This window comes from Astatotilapia calliptera, chromosome 7 (assembly GCF_900246225.1).
Source record: "Astatotilapia calliptera chromosome 7, fAstCal1.2, whole genome shotgun sequence".
NCBI classification, from domain to species: domain Eukaryota; kingdom Metazoa; phylum Chordata; class Actinopteri; order Cichliformes; family Cichlidae; genus Astatotilapia; species Astatotilapia calliptera.
The window spans coordinates 9,280,990-9,303,806 of NC_039308.1; the positions used below are offsets into that span (position 1 = coordinate 9,280,990).

The 22,817-nt window shown below is 41.9% G+C and overlaps 1 protein-coding gene across 1 annotated transcript in view; it reads right to left on the reverse strand.

The window, feature by feature from the left end:
• fa2h (fatty acid 2-hydroxylase) overlaps nt 1-22,817 on the reverse strand; it is a 40,172-nt gene that overhangs the window by 8,762 nt on the left and 8,593 nt on the right. The window contains exon 2 of the mRNA XM_026172931.1: nt 266-391. Coding sequence (XP_026028716.1) covers nt 266-391 — 126 coding nt within the window. The remainder of the gene's footprint in view (nt 1-265; nt 392-22,817) is intronic.

Here is a 22,817-nt window from a genome sequence, read left to right on the forward strand (position 1 = left end):
TTTTGTACATGCTTGTGTCTGGCAGTGTGGGAAATCATGCAATCTGCAAACAGATGAAGCAGGGTGAATAACCAGATGGCTGTTCACCTACCCCGTCACGGGTAAGCAAATACACTTGTTAGGTCATCCTCCACCTTTTGTTTCCAGTGTCTGATCGATTGCTGCATAATTTCAGCAAAAGCACACATTGACTCAAAAAAAGATGCAGAAAAGACGCACTCTTCATTTGATCGCATATTAGCCCCGTCTCAAAACACGCACACACCTTATCGAGGTCCACAGAGCTGCAGAGGCTGTATGGGTCGCGCTCATCCTCGTCTTTCGCCTCTGTCGTCTGCTGTGCCCTTTCTCCTTCGGTCTGTTTATTGGCTTTATTTCTCGCTCTCAGAGTCTGAGAAAAAAAAAAGAAGAAAAGAAAAAAGGATGCCATTAGCAAGTATAATTTATTATTAAAATGGCCTAAGCCAACCACAGATGGAGAAAGACAGATACACATATTTATAGTGCGTGGCTTATGCAAAACAGGTAGACAGCTGCACAATATAGTACCTATTACATAGGCTATGTCTCATTAAAGATATATAAATAGAACAGGAGTCAGTCTTTTTGACAATTATGGCCCATCTGCCCTTTGCCCTTTTACCTCAGCCCCATAAACCGGGTTTTAATGGTTACAGTCACGTGTGACATATACCATAATGCTTTCAACCTTCAAATCGTTTTGTATCGCTGGACAGCTCCAACAAAGGATCATGCTATCACATATTGGAACACTGACAGTCAGTCATTACTTTGGTTTGATGTTTAGTTTGTGTTCTGCTACACAGAAGGAAATGCAGATATAAATGTAATACAATACGCAATACAAATGACTCAAACATATGTTTACATAATTCTTATTTAAAAAGGCACTGAAGGCACAGCTGTTGCAACTGGAGAGAAGCCATGTGGATAATGATGACAGCAGGTGATATGAATATGCAAGGAGTCCAAAACCATCTGAGTGTTTTGCTGATCAGATTTGTCCTCTGATTACTGACATCCAAAGATGAGCTGTAGCTAATGCAGACACAGTGCTGAAGATTTATAAAAGCACAACAGATGTTTTGTGTAGTGCATCATTTACTTTTAAAGAAATGGTAAATGGCCTGTATTTGTATAGCGCTTTTACTAGTCCCCCCTAGGGACCCCAAAGCGCTTTACACACCTATCCACCCATTCACACACTGGTGGAGGCAAGCTGCAGTTGTAGCCACAGCTGCCCTGGGGCAGACTGACAGAAGCGAGGCTGCCATATTGCGCCATCGGCCCCTCTGGCCATCACCAGTAGGCGGTAGGTGAAGTGTCTTGCGCAAAAACACAACGACCGAGACTGTCCGAGCTGGGGCTCGAACCGGCAACCTTCCGATTACAAGGGGAAACTCCCAACTCTTGAGCCACGATCGCCCTCTTCATTATCTTCATTATAAAGAATAAACATGTGTCCTGGTCTTCATCACACCATTCTTGAATATTTTGCCAGAGCCAAATTGTGACACAGCACATAACCATCTGATATTGATATCTCTTCTACTTTATATGAGTTGGAGCCAATTAATGACTGATAGGCTTGCGTAATTTTTTATTTTTGTTTTTTTTTTTGTTTTTGTTTTTTTAATTGATCAAGATGCAAAATGCAAACAACAAGAGGTCACATGACAAAGAAATAAAAAAGGAAAAAGAAAAAAAAAGGACAAAAAGGTCTGTGATAGACTAATGTTCTGTCAACAAAGCCTTGATTAGTCAAATTAATTGATTTATGCAAAACTGCACTAAGCAACAAACGGACAAAAACCCACAAAAAGATACATTAGCTCTTTCCCATGAAAATAAGAGCAGCTTGGCCTTTTAAAGCCACCTGCCAAGTCTTCATGCAGTAGACTGTGGGCAGATTATCCTTGCGGCCTTCATAAAAAAATTAGAATGCATGTCAAGTTACATTCTGTTTGTATGAAGTCAGCTCTGGGAATTGTCGGATTAACGCCCTGTTCTGATCGACAGCCCACGTCAGTCAGGTGAAATATTCATCAGCTGGTTGGAGTCACACATAAGGCCTCCTATGGTTTGTTACTAACATCGCCTTGGCAATTCAACACCTACAGAGGCAACGCTACACCCCCTCCCCCCATTATCACACCATACTCATCCTGAGAGAATAGTGTTGAAGTTGTAGCTCACCCTGAACTAGCAGAGCTCAATGTTTCTTTAACTTGATTTTCACATTCTCATCTTCGTGACTCTCGCTCGCGCCTTATTTTATATTACAATAAATCATCGTATCTGTGAATTTACAGCCGGTAACAACCTTCCACAGTTTTTTTTTGTTTGTTTTTTTAAATTAAAACAGCAGAAATATTATAAACAAGCCAAATCCTTTAAGCCAGTTTCATAAAGAAGTTGGTGGTTATGACCAATGTGGTTCAGATATGAGAATACTCGTGACGCTAATTAGAAGCAGAAACTAACAGCTTATAGCTGCTACCACGCCTCCATTTTTAAAAAAAATCTCTCTCACACACACACACACACACACACACACACACACACACACACACACACACACACACACACACGTAATGGCGAAAGCAATAAACAGACACACCCTCTGTATCTGCAGCAGCCATGGCCTACGTGAAACAGTGAGCAATGCAATGTTTATTGAGCTCTACCTCGTCCCACTTTATACATATGATCGAATAAATGTGACTCAGGCCTTGTTCCGTCAGTGAACCCTGCAGGTGTGGTGAGCTCAGGGTGAGGGTGGCCATTACTGCGAATGTAAATTTTCCACCAGATTTTCATTAAAATGGGAGGATCTGCGGCCTATTTTTGGCAAGGATGAGGTTAGTGATCCTGGATAAGCTGCTGCAGGTTTACAGAGCCTGTATTTGTTTGTGCTAGAAATAAATACAAAAGGTCAGGAAATAAACAATTCTTTCCCCTTTTCTTTTTTAAATGTTCAAAGCTTTGGTGTCGCTCTGTTCTGGGAACCTCTCATGTACATTCATGGAAAGCCAAAAATCAGGGAGATCAGCACCAGGATACCCTCAGAGGGAAAAAGAAAAAGAAATGACAATGGCCAAGTCACAAAAAGCATGAAATTGAGGAACTGGGGTTGATGTGGGCTGCAAAGCGGCTTGCAGAAGGACTCAGTACAGAGAACAGGTGATCAGAGTCACGCCCAGTGTGCAGGAACTAACAATGTGTTAGATTTTTGACTCAACTGGGCTTTTACAGATGATTTTAGACAGCAAGTCTGATGTGAAAAAAGAAACCAAAAACTAAACAAAAACTGTGCTTGAAAAACATAAATGACACCCAGCTCCCCAAAACGTAAAAAAATACTACCTGCATTTTCATGAAAGTAGCTTAAAAATCCCCCCAAAAAGCAGGCAGATACTCATTCATCTGGTTACTAAGCAAAGCCTCACTAAATATGCATCAATATTTACCAACTTTTAAAATAAATATAATATTACCTGTTCAAGTCTCGGTCAGCAGGTAATGCAAACACACACCTCACGTTCATGCCTTGACAAATACATTCAAACCTTCACATACCGCTTTAAAGTAAATTGTTTTTAGTAAAGACAGTACACAAACCCTACATGTGAACCCTCTATTACATAACCCCCTAACAATAAATCATACCCACTGTGGAACTCAGCACCACACACCACAAACATATAAGTACACAGGAACAATGCTCGCATTAGAGCAGCAGAGGATCTTTTAGTTTCAATCCTCCAGTTGAGATTCAAGTCATCATTTTTGTAAGATCAGTAAACCCAAGTCAACTTTATACTGAAAAAGAGAAATTCTGTATAAATATACACATGTATATTAGGGGTGCAACGATACACAAAATTCACGGTTTGGATCGGTTCGATACTTTGGTGTAACGGTTCGATATTTTTTCGATAAAAAGGCATGAACATTTTTTGGTAATTTGCCATTTATTACAATTATAAATATATATTTTAACTCAAAAGTACAGTTTTTAAATTTAATGTTGCTGAAACAACAAAATAATAAATCTGATCGAGAAATCACTCATCTTTGGAAAAGAGAGTTTATTACAGAGAAATGGCTCTTTCCAAAATAAAAGCTATACTATACGCTATATTCTCAGCAGCATATTAAACATATCAGGTCCCCATACGGAGACTCATGGCTGTCTAAATGACTCGGGTAAAGTTTGTAGCATGCGTGCTTGTTGTTTTTGTCTGCTTCCACTTGTCTTGCACTAGGATGATGTCGGTGTTAATGTGCAGTCATATTCATTGTGTTCCCACTAGTGCTGTCAGCGTTCATATCGTTAAAATGACATTAACGCCATAATGTGGCAAATCTCCGTTAACGAGTTACCGCGGATCGCCCCGTGCGTGGGGCTGGACGGCGTCAACACGTTAAGAAGCTAACTGCACTAACGCACTAGTTCCCACCAATTGAGCATTGCGTGGTACATCCGAGATACTGTTTTACTTTTGTCCATGTCTGTGAAGGACCCCGGCCCACGTAGACCGCGAAGGCCGGGTCCTCCAAAGGATGCAGCCGACGTTTTGGGACACAGCTTCAGTTTCGGGTAGCGTTGAGGCAGTAGCCATGTTGCAACGAGCTTAGCTTCTGTCTTGCTAGCTCAGTGGATCTGCGCTTGACAGTGCAGCCTAGGCGGAGTAGTCGAACGAAGATCCACTGAGCGCTCAACAGAAAATTTTGTATTGTTCAATACATATGCGTACCGAACCGAAAGCACTGTATCGAACGGTTCAATATCGATACGAGTGTTGTGTGTGTGTGTGTGTGTGTGTGTGTGTGTGTGTACACACACACACACACATATATATACACACACACACACACACACACACACATATATATACACACACACACACACACACACATACATATACACACACACACACACACACACATACATATATATATATATATATATATATATATATATATATATATATATATATAACAGTAATCTTTACTCTTACAAAAGTGTAATTTAAGCTGTTTACAAAACATCTGATCAATCGATATGAGAAGTTATGGAATAAAATAACAGCATTTCATGTTTGTTTAATAGCTCAAAACCAGCTGCTAAACAAGAGATAACATCAAACTTCCTGCTGCCAGCATAAAGTACATGCTAATCTCAAACTTGCAAACAAAGTGAGTGGATGACTGACTTGCTATTAACGTCATCAACAAACAACATTACATTCATGTTGTGTCTGTTTGCTTCTTCTTCTTGGCAATAAAATGGAACAGCATCAACAGGCTAGATGAACAGGACAAGCGTGATACAAAACAGTCAAACTAAAGCGGTCAAATTTGTGCAATGGGCATGTACCAAACCAAATTTAAGAATAATGTGGAAAGTCTCAAGTTCTTTTGTCCTGTTTGACACTAAATTACTTAGGATGTGAAAGAAAGGTGTAGTACTCGGCAGTTCTGACAGTTACATACTCGGAACACTTGGGTTTTTTTTCCCCCCCTCTTTTGTAAGGTGAAACACATAACCCTATACTAGTAAATAACTGCTATTTAGTTCAGTTATACTTATCATTGCTACTGTTAAATAAGAATTCAATTTAGATCAAAACAACAGTGTTCAGTCTTAAGACGCAAATGAAGTCAAGACATGAAATTTGTCTTGTTTAACCATGAAACATCAAATCAATAACATGGATAGTCTGATGACTTTTCCTGGAGTTATTCACCAGTAATCTTTAAGCACTGAAGGTGTAAATGAGGATAAAACTTCACTAAACCAACTGTAATGATTACCTTTTATGATAGCAAAAGCAAAATGTGCGAAGCCATCAACGGCTTTAACATTCACCTTTGAGAGGCGTCACATGGCAGCTTGGTAGCCAACAAAGGACATTTCTGTGACACAGGAAAGAGCAGCGACAGTAAGAGTGTGCCAAGGTGAGCCTTTGAGGTTTTGCATAGTAATACAAAACAAAAACAATAGCTATTAGGGAAATTTAAAGCCACAGCGCCATAGTTACAAGGTGTCCCTCAGGCTGTTCATCTAACAAGTCGCCAAAGTTTCGCTTTGTTTGCACACCTGACTTGGAATAACCAAGACAGGAAGCAATTCAGCAATTAACAGAGTGGTCACTATTATTTATAGCTAAATGACCTCACCTTTAAACTGTATCTTTTAGACAGAAAAACAAAGTGAATTTTACATTATTCTTTTAACATTGACAAGAATGCCCCTCACACTTGATACGTGTACACACTTAAATGATAAGTACTCTCAGTGCAGACTGCGCAATTTCCTTTGTTGTGTATTTGATATCAATCGCCTTATTTCTCGTGGCAGACTAAAAAAAAGATCACAGGTCCTGTTGCCATTGAGCAAGCAAATATGGTTTCCCTCAAGCAAATAAAACATATGTGCCATTTACCTGAAACAAATAAACAAAACCCCCATCTAGGCTGCAAGCGACCTACTTTAAATTAGTCTGAAACAACACACTGAAACCACAACAGTCTTTCGGAATGCAACTGAAAACTATGAAGAGATGTGGCGTCTCTTTGTGGTTCTACTTTTCCACTTAAGGAAAGACATCCCTAATATCTAGACATTTGTTAATCACATAAATTTTAAACAGAGCACCGAAAAAGAGACATGCATCAACTCTAATAACCCAAACTTTCACACATTAGGACTTGAACAAATACCAAAACTATAACTTCATACAATCCAGTTTTGTTCTCTCATTTTTCATCCATGATTAATGAATCTGCTTGTAGTTTTATTGTATTCATAACAATTTCTAACAAGCACTGAGGGGTAGTAATTTTATGGTACACAAAACCTTAAAAATGTTAACGACATCTGCATCCACAAAGAAATCTGTTTACTTAGTTTAAGTCAAAACCCCATCCAAAGACAAGAATACATTAAGTAAAAAAAAAAAAAATTGAGCCATTTAGTGTTGGTGGGTGACGATTTCAAGGCAAAATTAACATTAAGTTCCACCAGGAAGTGAAGGAGGAAATTACATACTTGAGCATACTTGTAGACCAATGTTCATACCATGGATGCTGTAAAACCAGTATATCTAAATATTGGTTGGTTCACTGTAAACTGTGAAATGAAATTTTCAACTAAACATCGCTATGTATATTTAAGAGACTGTTTTCTTTGACTTTCCCCATTTGGTCTCAGCGAGCTGGACGTATCCACAGTGTTTTGGGTTTTTAGTAGAATTATAGAAATAATATGGCTCTGTGTGACACAGACTCAAAGATTAATAACATACTATAGTTACACACTCTGTTACTTAGCACTAATTAGCAGTTATGTGCATCTGTGCGTTGCTAACCAAGCTTTCTAGCATTAGTCGATAACTTGGCACTACAGCCAAAAGTTAACCTCACATACCAGCACTAAGACTGCCCAAAACCAAAACAATTTTTAAATATAGAGTTGCTAGAGGGAGATGATTCCCAGTGTCCACCCCTAAAAGGAGCAAGGCAGTATTAGGAATTCTACTCATTGCATGAGGACAGATACAGTCACATCAGAAGCTCTAAACCCCATCATGAGAGTGTGGTGAAGCTGATCGCTGTTTAACCAAAGAGGAACAGCAGTCACAAGCCAACTCAGAGTTCCTCTTTGCTTTGTACTCAAACTGTACTGATTTTCCACTTTGGTTAAAATACTTGTGGCTTAACTATAGGAATCAAATGTATGTAATGCAAATTAGTTTTACTCAGGTAAAGGTTCAAAGAGGGTTGGGACTAAGCAACAAAGCTGCGCTAATCTCCTGATTAACACTTCAACCCCAGTGCCTTTTCTCCTCCACTCAAGGTTCAAGGTTCAAGGTTCTTTATTTGTCACATGCATAGTTATACAAGTATAACACACAGTGAAATGTAGCCTGACACGCTCCTCGACATGTGCAAAAAAATTGGGGGGGGGGGGGGGGGGGGGTGTAGAGGAAGTATACATACATACACACATATACACATACACACACACACACACACACACACACACACACACACACACACACGCATTGGGTGAATGTGCAGTAGTAGCAGCAAGCAGGTGAATTCTGTACATTAATATGAATAGACATCTGACTATTTTACAGGATAGACAATATAAACATATTTAAAATTAAAGGAATTGAAATGTACATTGTGCATTGGTTTAGTGTCTGGAAGAGTCCTGTCTCAGTCAATTATAGATGATGTGAGAGGGCGGGTGTGTGTGTTTAGGGCACGGATGGCTTGGGGATAGAAGCTCCTCTTGAGTCTCTCTGTCCTTGCCCGGAAGATGCGGAACCTTCTACCAGATTGCAGAAGTTGGAACAGTTTGTTGCCAGGATGGGACGGGTCCTTCAGTATCTGCGCTGCTCTAGTCCGGCATCTCCTGGTGTAGGTGTCCTGAAGCGGGGGGAGAGCAATCCTGCAGCAGCGTTCTGCTGTACGGATCACTCTCTGGAGAGCTTTTTGGTCCTTCACACAGCTGTTCCCAAACCACGATGTCATGTTCTGTGTGAGGATGCTCTCCACAGCGCCTGTATAGAAAATCCTGAGGATCTTTGGGGAGACCCTGAACTTCCTCAGTTGTCGTAGGTGATACAGGCGCTGCCTAGCCTTTTTGGTCTGGACCTGAATGTGGGCAGCCCATGTCAGGTCTGAGGAGATGTGGACACCAAGATACTTGAAGGACTGCACCCTCTCCACTGGAGCTCCATTGATGATAATGGGCTTGTAGTCTCTGTGCTGACCCCTTCTGAAATCCACCACCAGCTCCTTGGTCTTGCCGACGTTCAGCTGGAGGTGGTTGTCCTGGCACCACGATGCCAGATTCTTCACTTCATCCATGTAGGCCGTCTCATCGTTGTTGGAGATGGCACCCAACACCACTGTGTCGTCAGCAAACTTCAAAATGGTGTTGGAGCCATGGGTGGCCACACAGTCTGAAGTGTAGAGGGAGTAGAGCAGTGGCGAGAGGACACATCCCTGAGGTGCTCCTGTATTGATGGTGATGCTGTTGGAGAAGCACCTGCCCACCCTCACCACCTGAGTTCTGCCAGTGAGGAAGTCCAACACCCATGCACACAGACGGCTGTTAAGTCCCAGATCCCTCAGCTTTGTGAACAGTCTGCAGGGCACTATTGTGTTAAACGCTGAACTGTAATCAACAAACAGCATTCGCACATAGTTACCCTGTTTGTCCACATGGCTGAGAGTGGTGTGTAGGACGTGGGCGATGGCATCCTCTGTGGATCTGTTGGATCTGTAGGCGAACTGCAGCGGATCTGTGGTGTCTGGGATGGAGGAGGAGATGATGTTCTTCAGCAGCCTCTCAAACACCTTCATTACTACCGAGGTCAGTGCAACTGGCCGGTAATCGTTCAGGGATGAGGGTTTGCGGTTCTTGGGCACAGGGATGATGGTGGATCTTTTGAAGCATGTGGGGACCACAGACTTCGCCAGAGACTCGTTGAAGATGTAAGTGAACACACCTGCTAGCTGGTCAGCACAGCAGCGCAGCAGACGTCCGGTGATGCCGTCTGGCCCCGCCGCTTTCCTTGTGTTCACTCTCCTCAGTGCCGCTCGGACGTCATGCTCCGCGATGCTGGTCACCGGTCTCTCGCTGATGACGTCACTGTCCTCGGTAGTCAGGCGGTAGATAGCATTAGCCGCCTGGCTAACCTCGAAACGGGCGTAGAACTGATTCAGCTCGTTGGTGAATGCAGAGTCAGCGTTGATCAGCGCAGTGTCCCTGGCTTTGTAGTCCGTAATGGTGCGTAGTCCGTGCAACATACTCCGTGTGTCGCCCTGGTGGAAATGGGACTCCACACGTTCCCGGTACCGGCATTTGGCATCTCTCACCGCGCGCCGCATGAGGCCGCTTTGTAGGCGCTCATATCGCCAGTGGCGAGACCCGCGTTGTAGGAGGCGGTCCTGGCGTTTACTGCAGTGCGGATCGATCTGTCCATCCACGGTTTCTGGTTTGGGAATGTGGTGACTCTCGCAGTGGGGATAATCTCCTCCGCTAGCATATTGACGAAGCATACTGCTACTTCCGTAAACTCGTTGATGTCGACTGCGCATGCTCTGAACATGTCCCAGTCGACGTAGTTGAGTGCGTCCTGTAGCGTAGCTTCTGATTGGGCAGTCCACCGTTTTACCTCCCTCGTGGTTACTTCTTCCCTCCGTATGCTTTGTTTATACTGGGGGATGAGGAAGATGGCGTTGTGGTCAGACTTCCCAAAAGCCGGGTGTGAGACAGCTTTGTAGCCCTGCTTGTATGGCGTGTAGCAGTGATCCAAAATTCGATCCCCTCTCGTTGGACACGAGACATGCTGGTAAAAGTTTGGCATGACTTGTCTGAGGTTCGCTTTGTTAAAGTCTCCTGCTACAATGAGGGCTGCGCCCGGGTCCTTGTTTTGAAGCGAGCTCAGCACATCATGTAATTCGGACAAAGCCATACCTGTGTCCGCTTAGGGTGGGATGTAGACCGCCGTGGCGATGACCAAGGTGAACTCACGGGGCAGATAGAAAGGGCGGCACTTAATGCTCAGGAACTCCAGATGTGGCGAGCAGCCGCTGGAGAGAGTAGAAATGCTCCTGGCATCACACCACTTTCTGTTTACCATGAAACACACTCCCCCACCTTTGGTTTTGTTTGACTCTGCCGTTCTGTCCGCGCGGAGCACAAAGAATGAATCCGACGGAGTTACGGCCTGGTCCGGCACGGTGGGGGTCAGCCATGTCTCCGTGAAGCACAGAATGTTGCAGTCCCTCATGTCACGTTGGAAGGTGACCCTTGCTCTTAGGTCGTCGAGCTTGTTCTCCATGGATTGTACATTGGCCAGTAGGACACTGGGCAGTGGTGCGCGATGCGCCTGCTGTCTCAGTCTGTTCCTAATACCAGCGCGTTTCCCCCGGCGCTTCTTTGTTCTGCGCCTCGGATGAGCGGCCCGTACTTTGTTGTTCTCCGCGCCGCGTAGAATCTCTGGCGGCCAGGAAGGGTCGGGTTTAAAAGTGTCCAAGATTAGATGTGCAACCTTGGCACCGATGTTTATAAGTTTGTTTTGTTTGTTTACTCGCTTTCATACATTTCAGGGAGGTCAGTAACTGATTGTCCATCTTCAGTTGTATCTATGGAGGAGTGCCTATGTACACACCACAGGCCTTAAGAGAGACAATGGGTAGTATGCCTGCAATGTTGATATGACTTTCACCCATTAGAACATCAAGAATGACACCTATTGACTGCATTATAAAGAAGCAGGACACTTAAGACCTGGCATTACTGTTCTGTCTTATACAATGGGCATACAGCAAGCTTACATATACTCACAACATATATTCTAAACCACCAGAAATCCTTTGAGGCCTTTTTTTAAACCCCAACCCCCAAACTTCAAGCCAAAGCTCATGGAGATCATAAGCTCAGACTAGCCTCTCATGATAAGATGAGAATGGTTCAACACTTCAGAAAGAAAACTCAAAGATTGAATAATCTTATTTAATGGAGGGAATGAGATAGAGGAGTAACACATAAGCAGCGCTCTGTCCCAACAGGAGGAGGAGAAATCTGCAAGAATGACAGACCAAAAAAAACAAACAAAGGAGATGTTTAGAGTGGGGTGTAAATGTGGCCTGGTACCAACACAACACTGAAACTATAGTCAGGGGCCATGGGGAGAGAGGGAGGAGGAGAAAGGATGGGTGGGTGGATGAGTTAAATGAATGTGGTGAGAGGGAATTAAACATTTTGAGGGCTGCGAGGGGCACAAAGGCTTATTATATCTCCCCTTATGTTACAATAATGGACGCACACATTAAAACAGGGCCAAAGATAACAAGATTAGCATATGTGCAAATAAATCCTCCTTTACAAGCCTGATTTCAGACAGTTTAACTCTTGGCTCTGTATGAGTGTGAATAATTTTCTTCAGATCGGCTCCCCTTTGCAAACGGAACAACAAGTGGGTGGAGCTTCTGTGCTAACAACCAGAAATCAATGACATCATATAGAGCCAACAGAACAAACAAACCTTATAACAGGGTTTTTCGAGCACTCTGAAGCCTGAGAACATATGCTGACCTCACAATCTGAATTTTTTACCATTTTCAGTATGAGGCTGTGCCACTGTAACAGTATATACATATATAACAAAGGATAGGCCCCGTTTAAGGCAGCAGATCCACAGGACAGCTTTTATAACCACTGGTCTCTAGTTACAAAGCAGAAGGAGGAGGGCGAGTCAGCGCAATTGGGGAGGCTGATGGGGTTTATTACATCCATAAAGATAGTATAAAGATTAAGCAGGGCCCTAGAAAACCTCTGCCATCAAAAAATAAAACATTTAGATTAAACATTTATTATTGCTTATATCTTCTTAAATTTTATGACCCTTCCTGATTCCACATCAGCCACTCTAAACCTGTGCACAGAAAACAAACTTTCTTGTACCATTTACGATTCACGTCAGGCAAGTCAGAACAAAGCACGCAAAAAATAAAAGTGAGAATTATTGTCATGGAATTAAAGGGTATGTAAAAAACACTGTGTGCCCCACATATCTCACGAACAACACACCCCAACTTTATGTCCAGTATGGGGACTAAAAGTCTGAGGGCAGCCTGGGAAAACCTGAAGCGGAACCTGACAAGCGAGCAGTTTATTCTGAAAAACTGTACCTGTGCAAGAGCTTTGTGACCATTGTGTGGGCGTGTGTTTGAACATGTATGTGAGGGCGTGTCAGGTGCCGTTGCCTAGTAGAATACACGTGTAAAGGCTGAAGTTCAGCAGAGGGTTTGATAACACTGAAAAGGCCGTGAGCTCTGAATCCTGATGATCACTTATCTGCAATCACTCACACATTTTACAGAAAACCTCAAGTAAATTATTTACTTGATAATCCAATAGGAACGATGGAGCTCATCTATGCTTCAGATTTTAATCAGGGACACGGTATAAAATCTGTGACCAATAAATACATATGTCAGTGTTTTGTCTTAACAGTGAGGCCAATGGTGATGACCAAATATTGATGATATATTCTGCATTAAAACATCTCAAAGTCTCACATACTGGCTCTGTGTGTGTGGCGTGTGAGGGTGGGGGAGAATAAAGTACACCACAACCAGTTAAAATATATGTTATTAGCCTATTGCTCATTCATAAGCCCAGGCCTGTTCCTGCTTTTTTAGATTTGATAACAATGACATCAGTGTCAGCCGGAAGATCACATGAGTTTCTGTGAAGGTTGAACGCATCTCACGCACACACGCGCACACGCACACGCACACACGCACACACACACACACACACACACACACACACACACACACACACTAGCTAGATGCAGAGAGACACGCACAGTCACCTCTCCTCTTCCATGAATATAGAAACAGCTGCACCTGCACCCATTATTTATATTACTCAACATGCATTATGCACTGATGAAACATTTCACCGCTCCCAAATTAGCCAAACACACACCAGGATTAGGATAAGTGTGGCCAAACCCTTTGTCCTCAGGTGTAGGTCAGAACTCTTCCGACTCAATGCATCTTTAATCCAAAGTCTGTAGCTCAGATACTGATTTTGGTTGTGGATCTGCTCTGCCTCCCTAATTATGGGTCAATCCATTTGATTAAATTCCCTGCTGTTCCATGTTTAGTTCATTTAGGAAAGCCGAAATACAGGTGAAAGGAAACAGGTCCTCAGTTCTGATTTACCGGCACGTTACGTTTAACATTTCCCATAAAGTTTCCAGTTCAGATACAATCATATAACTAGTTGTTGCCGAGTGGATTAAAGAATTCTCTTGTATATTTAGAAGGTGCAGGACCGGTGAAACGGAGAGCAGAGGAGGGGAGAGAAGCTGTAAATGGCAGAAAGCGTGACAGGCACACACATTAAGCTGAAATAAAAACTTGTGCATACAAGTTGGATTTTTAAAAAGAATCCCCCCCCAAATAAAATAAAATGTTCATTTATCCAGTGCCGTTTGAGCAAAACCTCAAAAAACTACTACAACATCTTTGTGATAAGGGTTTTACCTAGTTAGGAAAAAAGTGAATAAAGACATGCAAATAGGAGCACTAACGCTGCCGACTACTGACTACACTGCTATCGCCATGATTTCTTTGACAGGAAGACCTAAGAAGAAAATAAATAAATAAAAAGAAGTCCCTGTCATCACCTTCTTTCAGAATGTCTCAATGTAAACAACATTTCAGGTGTACAATGAATACACAGGGTTGTACTGTTCCTGTATCTATTTGTTTAATGCCAAATCAGCTGCAACTATGGAGGAATCTAGAAAGGCAGACCTTCTGCACAGAGGGGCAAATATCCTGCATGAGGTGGGAGGGGGGAGAAAAAGATGGTGGAATGGAGGGTGGGTGAGGGCGATGACGCATAACTGTATGTGTGTGCGTGCATTGATTACAAGATCACTAAAAGAACCAGTCAAACCTGATTGACCAGGGCTCAAGATTCCACCCTCTCCATCTCTCTGGCTGTTGTGAATTTTTGTCTGTGCAAGAATCAAAGGCTCTTTGTAGCTAGCCAGCTTGTCCATATAGTGTCATATTCCCCACAATGACACATGTTAAGTAGTGAGTGTCATACAAACACAATGCAACCTCCTTCACTATGCTGCTATGCTCTTTATGCACTTTGACCATGAAACAACATAAGCAACGAGCAGACCGAATCTGAAGGCCCTTGATCATAAAATTACAATTAATGCTATTGAAGGTATTCGACTCCCTCAGCTGCATTAGTCATGGAAGCAGCAAAACATTTGTGTCTGTTTGCATCAATCTATAGAGGAAGTGTTTCCATTCAACTAAATTTCAATATCAGGTGACAGTTCACTGGTAATGGATCAGAACACTGTGAGGCTCTCAGACTTTCTGTACTCCATTCAAATATTTATTCCCTTGCAGATCTTTTTTGCTCAATTGTCACGTACGCATGTGTAATTCATTCTCCTGTCCTCATTCATTCGGCGACATAACCTGGTTAGATACACACCAATCACCTGTTCGGATTATTTGTAGTTAGGGCTGTGCGATATGACCAAAATCTCATATCCCGATATAAGAATTGTATCGTCCTGATAACGATATAAATCACAAAAATGTAACATTTTCTGTAAATTCTGTGAATCTCAGGCAGATCGTCTTGCAGGAAGTGTTTCCAGCTGCGCGTCATGTAGCTGGAGTCCAGTGTTTTAACCGATGCATGAAACTATACATTTTTAGACATAAGTTGTAATGGCCACTGTTTTCTTTGTGAGTATTTATTACATGGCGTGCTGCGGGGAAAAGCCCGTTCTAACGTTTGAGTCTAAGGTTTATTTTTTAGCACCTGGCAGCTCTTTTTTAATTTTCATCCGTAAATAATCTGCTCTTTCGCGTGATTCAGTTTATTTTGAAAAGTCTCAACAGGATCTTGAGCTTTATTGTGAAAGGTTTATGTGGAACATAAACAAGCGGACACGCGATGGTGTTACAGTCGTTGTTGCTAACCACAACGCATAAAAACAGGCGCTTGTCCGTCCCTAGTGTGGTTATATTAAATATAAGAGAAAGAGAGAACTTTAAGAAATGAATCTAGCCACTACAGTGACCATCAAAACAGTGAAAAAAAAAAAAAAAAAAAAAATTGCCATAAAGAGTTTATTTTGCAACACCACGAAACAAACGATAGCGTAAAATGAAACGATAGGCGTTTTTATATAGTCATCCGATATATATCGTTATATCGAACAGCCCTATTTGTAGTCATATATAAACCCTTTAATTTTTTAATTTTTTTGGATTTGTTTACACCTGCCAGCCCCGTGTGTCGGGACATGGGCGTGGCCTTGCGATCCTGTACAACAGCAAGTATAAGGTATCCTCTTTCTGCTCCTGCCTACTCCTCGTTTGAATCCATGCTGATTCAAATTAATGGACCAACCCCCACAGTATCAGTTGCCGTTTACCATCCACCTAAAATCAACTCTGACTTTTTAACTGATTTTTCTAACTTTCTCGCTGAAACCCTACTTTTATCTCCAAATATACTACTGCTGCGCGATTTTAACATCCACATGGACAACACATCAAATTCAGCCACAAGAGATTTTATATCTTGTCTGGACAATTTTGGCTTACACCAATATATGGACGTTCCCACACACTCCAAAGGACACATTTTGGATCTTGTTTGCTGTATTGGTGTCACCCCTAAGAATTGTGCTGTTTTGGACATGCCTTTTTCAGACCATAAATTAGTTTTATTCAATGCTAGTCTCCCACTATACAAAAATAAACTAAACCGCTCAATTACTTTTAGAAATAGTAGGGGCATTGATCTATCAGCTCTTTCCCATGGCATTAATAACTTACCTACCATTGATGCCTCAGCTTCCATAGACGACCTGGTATCTCACTATAACAATGAACTTATCAACCTCTTAGATACCTTGGCTCCCCAAAAAACTCAAACTGTTTCTTTCTCTCGCTCTGCACCATGGTACTCATCTGAACTTCGCCAACTTAAAGACGCTGCCTAGAACGTCTCTCCAGGAAAACAGGACTTACTATTCACAAGGACATGTATCTCAGTCATATACAACACTATAAAGAAGCTATTCATCATGCTAAATCTGCTTACTACACCTGTGTTATTGAATCTGCTGAAGGAAACACTCGCACTTTGTTTTCTACATTGCATAATATTGTTAAACCCCCAGATACCTTTGCCATACATACACACTCTGCCACAGTTTGCAACAAATTTATGGACTTTTTTTTTTTTACACCAAGATTGAGAATCTTCATCAACAACTGCCCTCGTCCTGTGAAATGGTCAATTGTTCTATCTGCATTTTTTTTTGTCCTTCTCAGCTGTGATCCTCTCTATCCCATTTGGAACTTCCCACAATAACTCAGCTATCTTCCATAATTACTAACTTAAAGTCATCATCATGTAAACTTGATCCACTGCCGACAAATCTTGCCCCACTGATTGCTAATATCGTACACTCCTCTCTCATATCTGGTTCTGTTCCTTCTTCTCTTAAAACTGCAATAATAACTCCAATACTGAAAAAGAACGGTTCAGATCCCTCCAATCTAAATAATTTCAGGCCAATTTCAAATCTCCCTTTCCTAGCAAAAAATTCTTGAAGAGATAGTGGCTGCACAGGTTCATCATCATCATCTCATTGGAAATAACAGTTTCAGTCCGGCTTCCGTTCATGTCACAGTACAGAAACAGCCCTAGTAAAAATCACCAATGATCTTTTGGTTGCAGCTGATTCTGGACTTATATCCATCCTCATTCTCCTTGACCTTACAGCAGCTTTCAATACTATCTCCCACCGCATCCTCCTTCACAGATTAGCATCTATTGGCATCAATGGTACAGTACTCGCATGGTTTACTTCTTATCTCTGGGTCCTTTACTTTTTATCATCTATCTCCTACCCCTAAGTAATATTTTTAGGAAGCATAACATCCAGTTTCACTGCTATGCAGATGACACTCAGCTCTACCTATCCTCCAAACCCACAGCTACTCTCCCACCCACATCCATTTCTGACTGTTTAAGTGAAATCAAGGTCTGGTTTACTCCCAACTTTCTTAAACTTAATGGCAGAATTAATTTTAATAGGCACCAGATCAAAACTGACTACAGTTCCAACCAGTCTTTCGTTATCCATTGATAACTCAGTTTTGTGGGCGATCGTGGCTCAAGAGTTGGGAGTTCGCCTTGTAACCGGTTCGAGCCCCGGCTTGGACAGTCTCGGTCGTTGTGTCCTTGAGCAAGACACTTCACCCGTTGCCTACTGGTGAAGTGGTGGTGGTCAGAGGGCCCGGTGGCGCCAGTGTCCGGCAGCCTCGCCTCTGTCAGTGCGCCCCAGGGTGGCTGTGGCTACAATGTAGCTTGTCATCACCAGTGTGTGAATGTGTGTGTGAATGGGTGGATGACTGGATATGTAAAGCGCTTTGGGGTTCTTAAGGACTAGTAAAGCGCTATATAAATACAGGCCATTTACCATTTAACTCTGTTGTCACACCCTCCCCTCAGGTTAAGAGTCTTGGTGTCATTCTCGATAGCACTCTGTCCTTCACAGCACATAAATAATATCACTCTGTCTTCCTACTTTCATCTCCATAATATTAACCGTCTTCGTCCCTCACTCACACCACACAGTACCGCCATACTTGTCAATGCTCTTGTCACATCTCGTCTAGATTAATGTAATTCTCTTCTCTATGGTTTACCTCATAAATCCCTCCATAAACTGCAGTTGGTTCAAAATACAGCTGCTCGTATTATTTCCAGAACTAGATCCACTGAACATATAACACCTGTTCTTAAACAGCTCCATTGGCTTCCAATTCACCTCCATGTCAATTTCAAGATCCTGCTTCTCACTTTCAAAGCGCTTCATAACTTTGATCCTCCATATCTATCCAATCTTCTCCATACATACTCGCCCCTTCATACACTCCGCTCTTCTTCAGCTTCCCTTCTGTCAGTTCCACCTGCTCGCCTGACTACCACGGGACTCAGAGCCTTTAGTTGTTCTGCCCCGAGACTTTGGAATGCACTTCCACTTGCTCTACGGACCACACACTGTCTCACCACTTTTAAATCACTACTCAAAACCCATCTGTTTAGAATTGCATACACCTGATTAGGCCATTTTTACCTTGCTCAGTTTTTATATTTGCTTTTATACTTTTATGACCGTTTATGTCTAAATTTAATGTTTTTTATGGTATTGTTTACGTGCTACTGTAAGGTGACCTTGAGGGTCTGAAAGGCGCCTATAAATAATGTATTATTATTAATTAGATTTCAGCTTTACTAACATTCAAATCTATTTTACTAGAGCTACGTCACTTTTTAAGAGATGCCGATCAAGCCAATCAAACCAATATCAAATATACATGCTGCCCCCCCAAATAATGTTATTTTTACATTGGTATTCTCTTTGTGTGAGCATGCTGTTTGTGTGAGCACCCATATGGAAAAGAGATAGTAAAAACTTATATGTGATTACTCATGAAAGTGGCCACTTTCTCATTACTTTCATACATTGTTTTGGATACTTACTAAAACATACAAGTTTCATTATATAAATTTTCAAGGGATCTTATATCTGTTTTCACTCTTATATGCTTTTCATACAAGTCTCACACAAGACAGATACAAACTTTATAAGATTTATATATATATATATCTTTTCCATATGGGCATGCTAAGCCACAGTGTGAAATAAATATCTGGATTGCATCCAGATATTGCTATTTGAGAATTACGCTACAGAATTCTGACCACTTCCTTTGTATCTTTATCGCAGAGCTCAAACTTCTGCAGAGAGCTGACATTAATTATTGTGTCAGACGAGGCTGGGTGTCACATGACTGTGGTGGTGATGAAGAAAACAAGTATTTGAATACAAACCAAACAGCAGTTTTGAGAGGAGGAATTAGCAGAAGTTCAGCCAGTAGCATGACTGTCATTTACACCCCACCAGCAAATCATGAAGCAGTGTCCTGTACATTTTACCCCAGGAGTCTCTGTAATATCAAAACCCATCTGTAATACGGGAAAAAAACCAAAAAAACAAAAAAAACAAAAAAAACAACCCTAACTGAAGTGTAGTGCATGTTATAGTTTCACAACTGTCACACAGCACACCGAAACCTCACCTCTCACCCAACTACCCAGATTTGGCTCTCTTTGACTTCAAGTGTTTAGCTGTTGATTTGACACGCTCGTGTGTCAATCACAAAAACACGAGAGAAAACTGTTCAGAACAGAGTGTAGAGAGTAATCTGAAGGAAAAAAAAAAAAAAAAAAAAAAAGAAAAACAGCAGCTGCACATAACCCATTACAGAGGTGCACAAGAAAATTCCAGGACTTTAATGACCACACCTCTTATTAATACCTATACTCTCCCTGGACCAAAAGCCTAACAGCTTTCTCCCGTATGTTTACTCTGGTTTCCAGCCTGTGGTGTATAATATATTGTGACCATAAGCAAGACCCAAATCCAAAAGGCAGGAGCAAATTCCCCAGATATCTGACACATTTATCTCTTGCTCCCACTGTGTACTGCTGTGAGCCAACTCTTTTCACCAGACACTAAGATGTCGCACTCATTTCACAGCATTCCCCAGAGACAAAAGTTTGTCTAGAGACCTTAACCTGATGAGCAGCCACGTTGTACTGCACACAAAGTCTCCCCCTTTAATAACACTTTCGCTCCCTAAAGACGATACTGCAAAGTTCTTCAGGCCTTTTCATCTCCTGCACCTTCTCTGGGTGTGTCTGAAAGTCTTGTCTGTTTCTCCCACACCTTTAACTGTTTGTTTTTCTGAAACAACACACCTCTGAGCATATGCATGTGTGTCAATGTGTTGGGCTCTCCCCCTGAGCTATTAGTCAACCTGCTGCATCCACGAAATCTGTATACACACACATAGCCCCATCAAGGCCTACATGCTGGAAAGAGTGCTTTTATCATTGTGTAAAGCTAGAGAAAGAGGTGGGGTGGAAGGAATTTTAATGACTAATACCTCTCAGCTAATCACGACAAATAAAACAGCAGGTTTTCCCCTCCATGTTGTGGTATTTGTTTAACAAATATAAATATATATTTCAGAAGAAAGAACTCACACAGTTACAATGAAAAGCTTTTATTAGTAATGTTGACGGCTTCATTTATAATTGATAATCTGCATCACCTTAATTAGAAAGGCTTGGACGCACTTTGTGGCTCCACAAAGTTTTTTGGGTTTTTCTTTTTTTTTTTTTTTTTTTTTGGGGGGGGGGGGGGGGGGGGGGGGGGTCTTGTTTTATGACAAAAGCTGACAGAGACTGCCCTAAACCCTTAACCTAAGTTGTGGAGGATGAAAAAGGACATTATTTTTAAGGTCAGGGTACTTGGGGATAAAACTACTAAAAATTGTAAGTTGTTAAGGGCAACCACGTACCCTGAGACCAGTGTGCATGAACACAAATTAATATTTAAGGAATGCTGTGGTGAAATGAATCAATAAGAGAAAAGACTGCTGGCAGGCTTCGGTGTCACTCCTGTGGGACCTTTACCTTAATCTTTCAGGCATATGTTTGTTCTGTTCCCCTCTGACCATCCACCTAGTGCACCTCCACCTTGACCCCCACCCTTCCTCAGGTGTTTCTGTGGTGATGGCGTAAGCCACCTGAGGCCTGCACCTGTGCACTAATTGCTGCGTCTGCAGTCCCTATAGCAGCAAAGGTCAACAATGTTACTGGTAATGTATCACCATGGCGATAGAGGAAAGGCGGCGCTTAAGAATAGTAAAAGAGGTAATTCACTTGTACAGCTTGGTGGAGGGAGAAGTGATGACACAGGTCCTGGAGAAGAGGGCTTTTTGTTTGTTTGTTTGTTTTTTTTAAAGGAAAAGGAAAATGTAGGTCAAAAAACCTGCTCTGAAGGACAAAGTCTTTAATAAACAATCATTTCACTGCTCTGAAAGCTAGAGGCCACACACATGTGGCAGTTAGCATGTTTTAATACTGATATTAAAAGGTAATATTTGGATCAGGTCCTTCCGTCTTCCTCTCTGTGCCCTCTGATAAAAGACAATCCCGCCATTGAGTGGGGAAAGACCTGTGCACACGAAGGTCTGCATTCCTACGATCCACCAGCTCGAACTGGACGCCCTCCAGAATTCAGTCCACAAAACTTAACAGCCACCATCATGGCACGCCTGAGTTTATACTTTATATTCATCATCACCCACTCAAAAAGTACATAACTAGGCTGTTGTACTCCAACACTGCTATCTTAAATATGGCCACTCTCTGTTCAGCTGTTGTTCATTCATGTACACAATCCCCTCATTAGAGATTCACATTTAAGAATACAGCTACTATGCTCTCAAGTTCATGACTATGCAGCTCCTTTTTCCTGCATGTGAGGAGTTTACATGCCAGCTTCTGTTCTCTGTCTGCAGTTTACAGAAAGAACAAGTGCGACAAACAAGCTGAATGACACAAAATGGATGGAATGTGTTCAGCACTTTTGGGCCAGGTATTTCCACATACTGTCCAGAGGCTGATAGGCATTGTTGGCTCAGTTCCTTCAAGACAACAGGGGCAGGGTCACAGAACAAAGTTGCACCTGGGAATGAATGTGCAGTTCTGTTTTCACTTGACCTGAAATATGCATGAAGAGAACTAGAAAGTGCTGAAGTGGATAATCAGTGGGAGAATTTATACAATTTTTGCAAAACAGAAATTGCTATGCAATTGCAGTAGTGCTTCTACCCTGTACTTCACTTAAGTCTGCTACAAATGCGCACACAAATGATATCACACATAATGATATCAGCATATGTGCAAGTAATCAATGAAAACAATTAAGAGAGCTTTTCTACTTTTCACTCTAAATGATACACAGGATGTGCTCACAGTGATGACCATGCTCAGAAGCCCCACCCACCTGCTGTTCAAAACCTTCTGTTTACAAAGAGCAGCCAATCAAAAGGAGGTTGGCTTCTTCTTCTTTTTTTTAAAAAAGGATGTTTTTGGAGGAGGCAGAGGTAAGGTTCAACAAGTCCCAGTTTAATATAAAGAGGGATTACTTTGAAATTTGAATCATACAACGTTACTCTATTAGAAGAACAACAGGACAGAGCTGTAAGAACAACAATACAGAGCTTAAAATATGCATCACATGTTCACTTTAATAACATGGAAACAA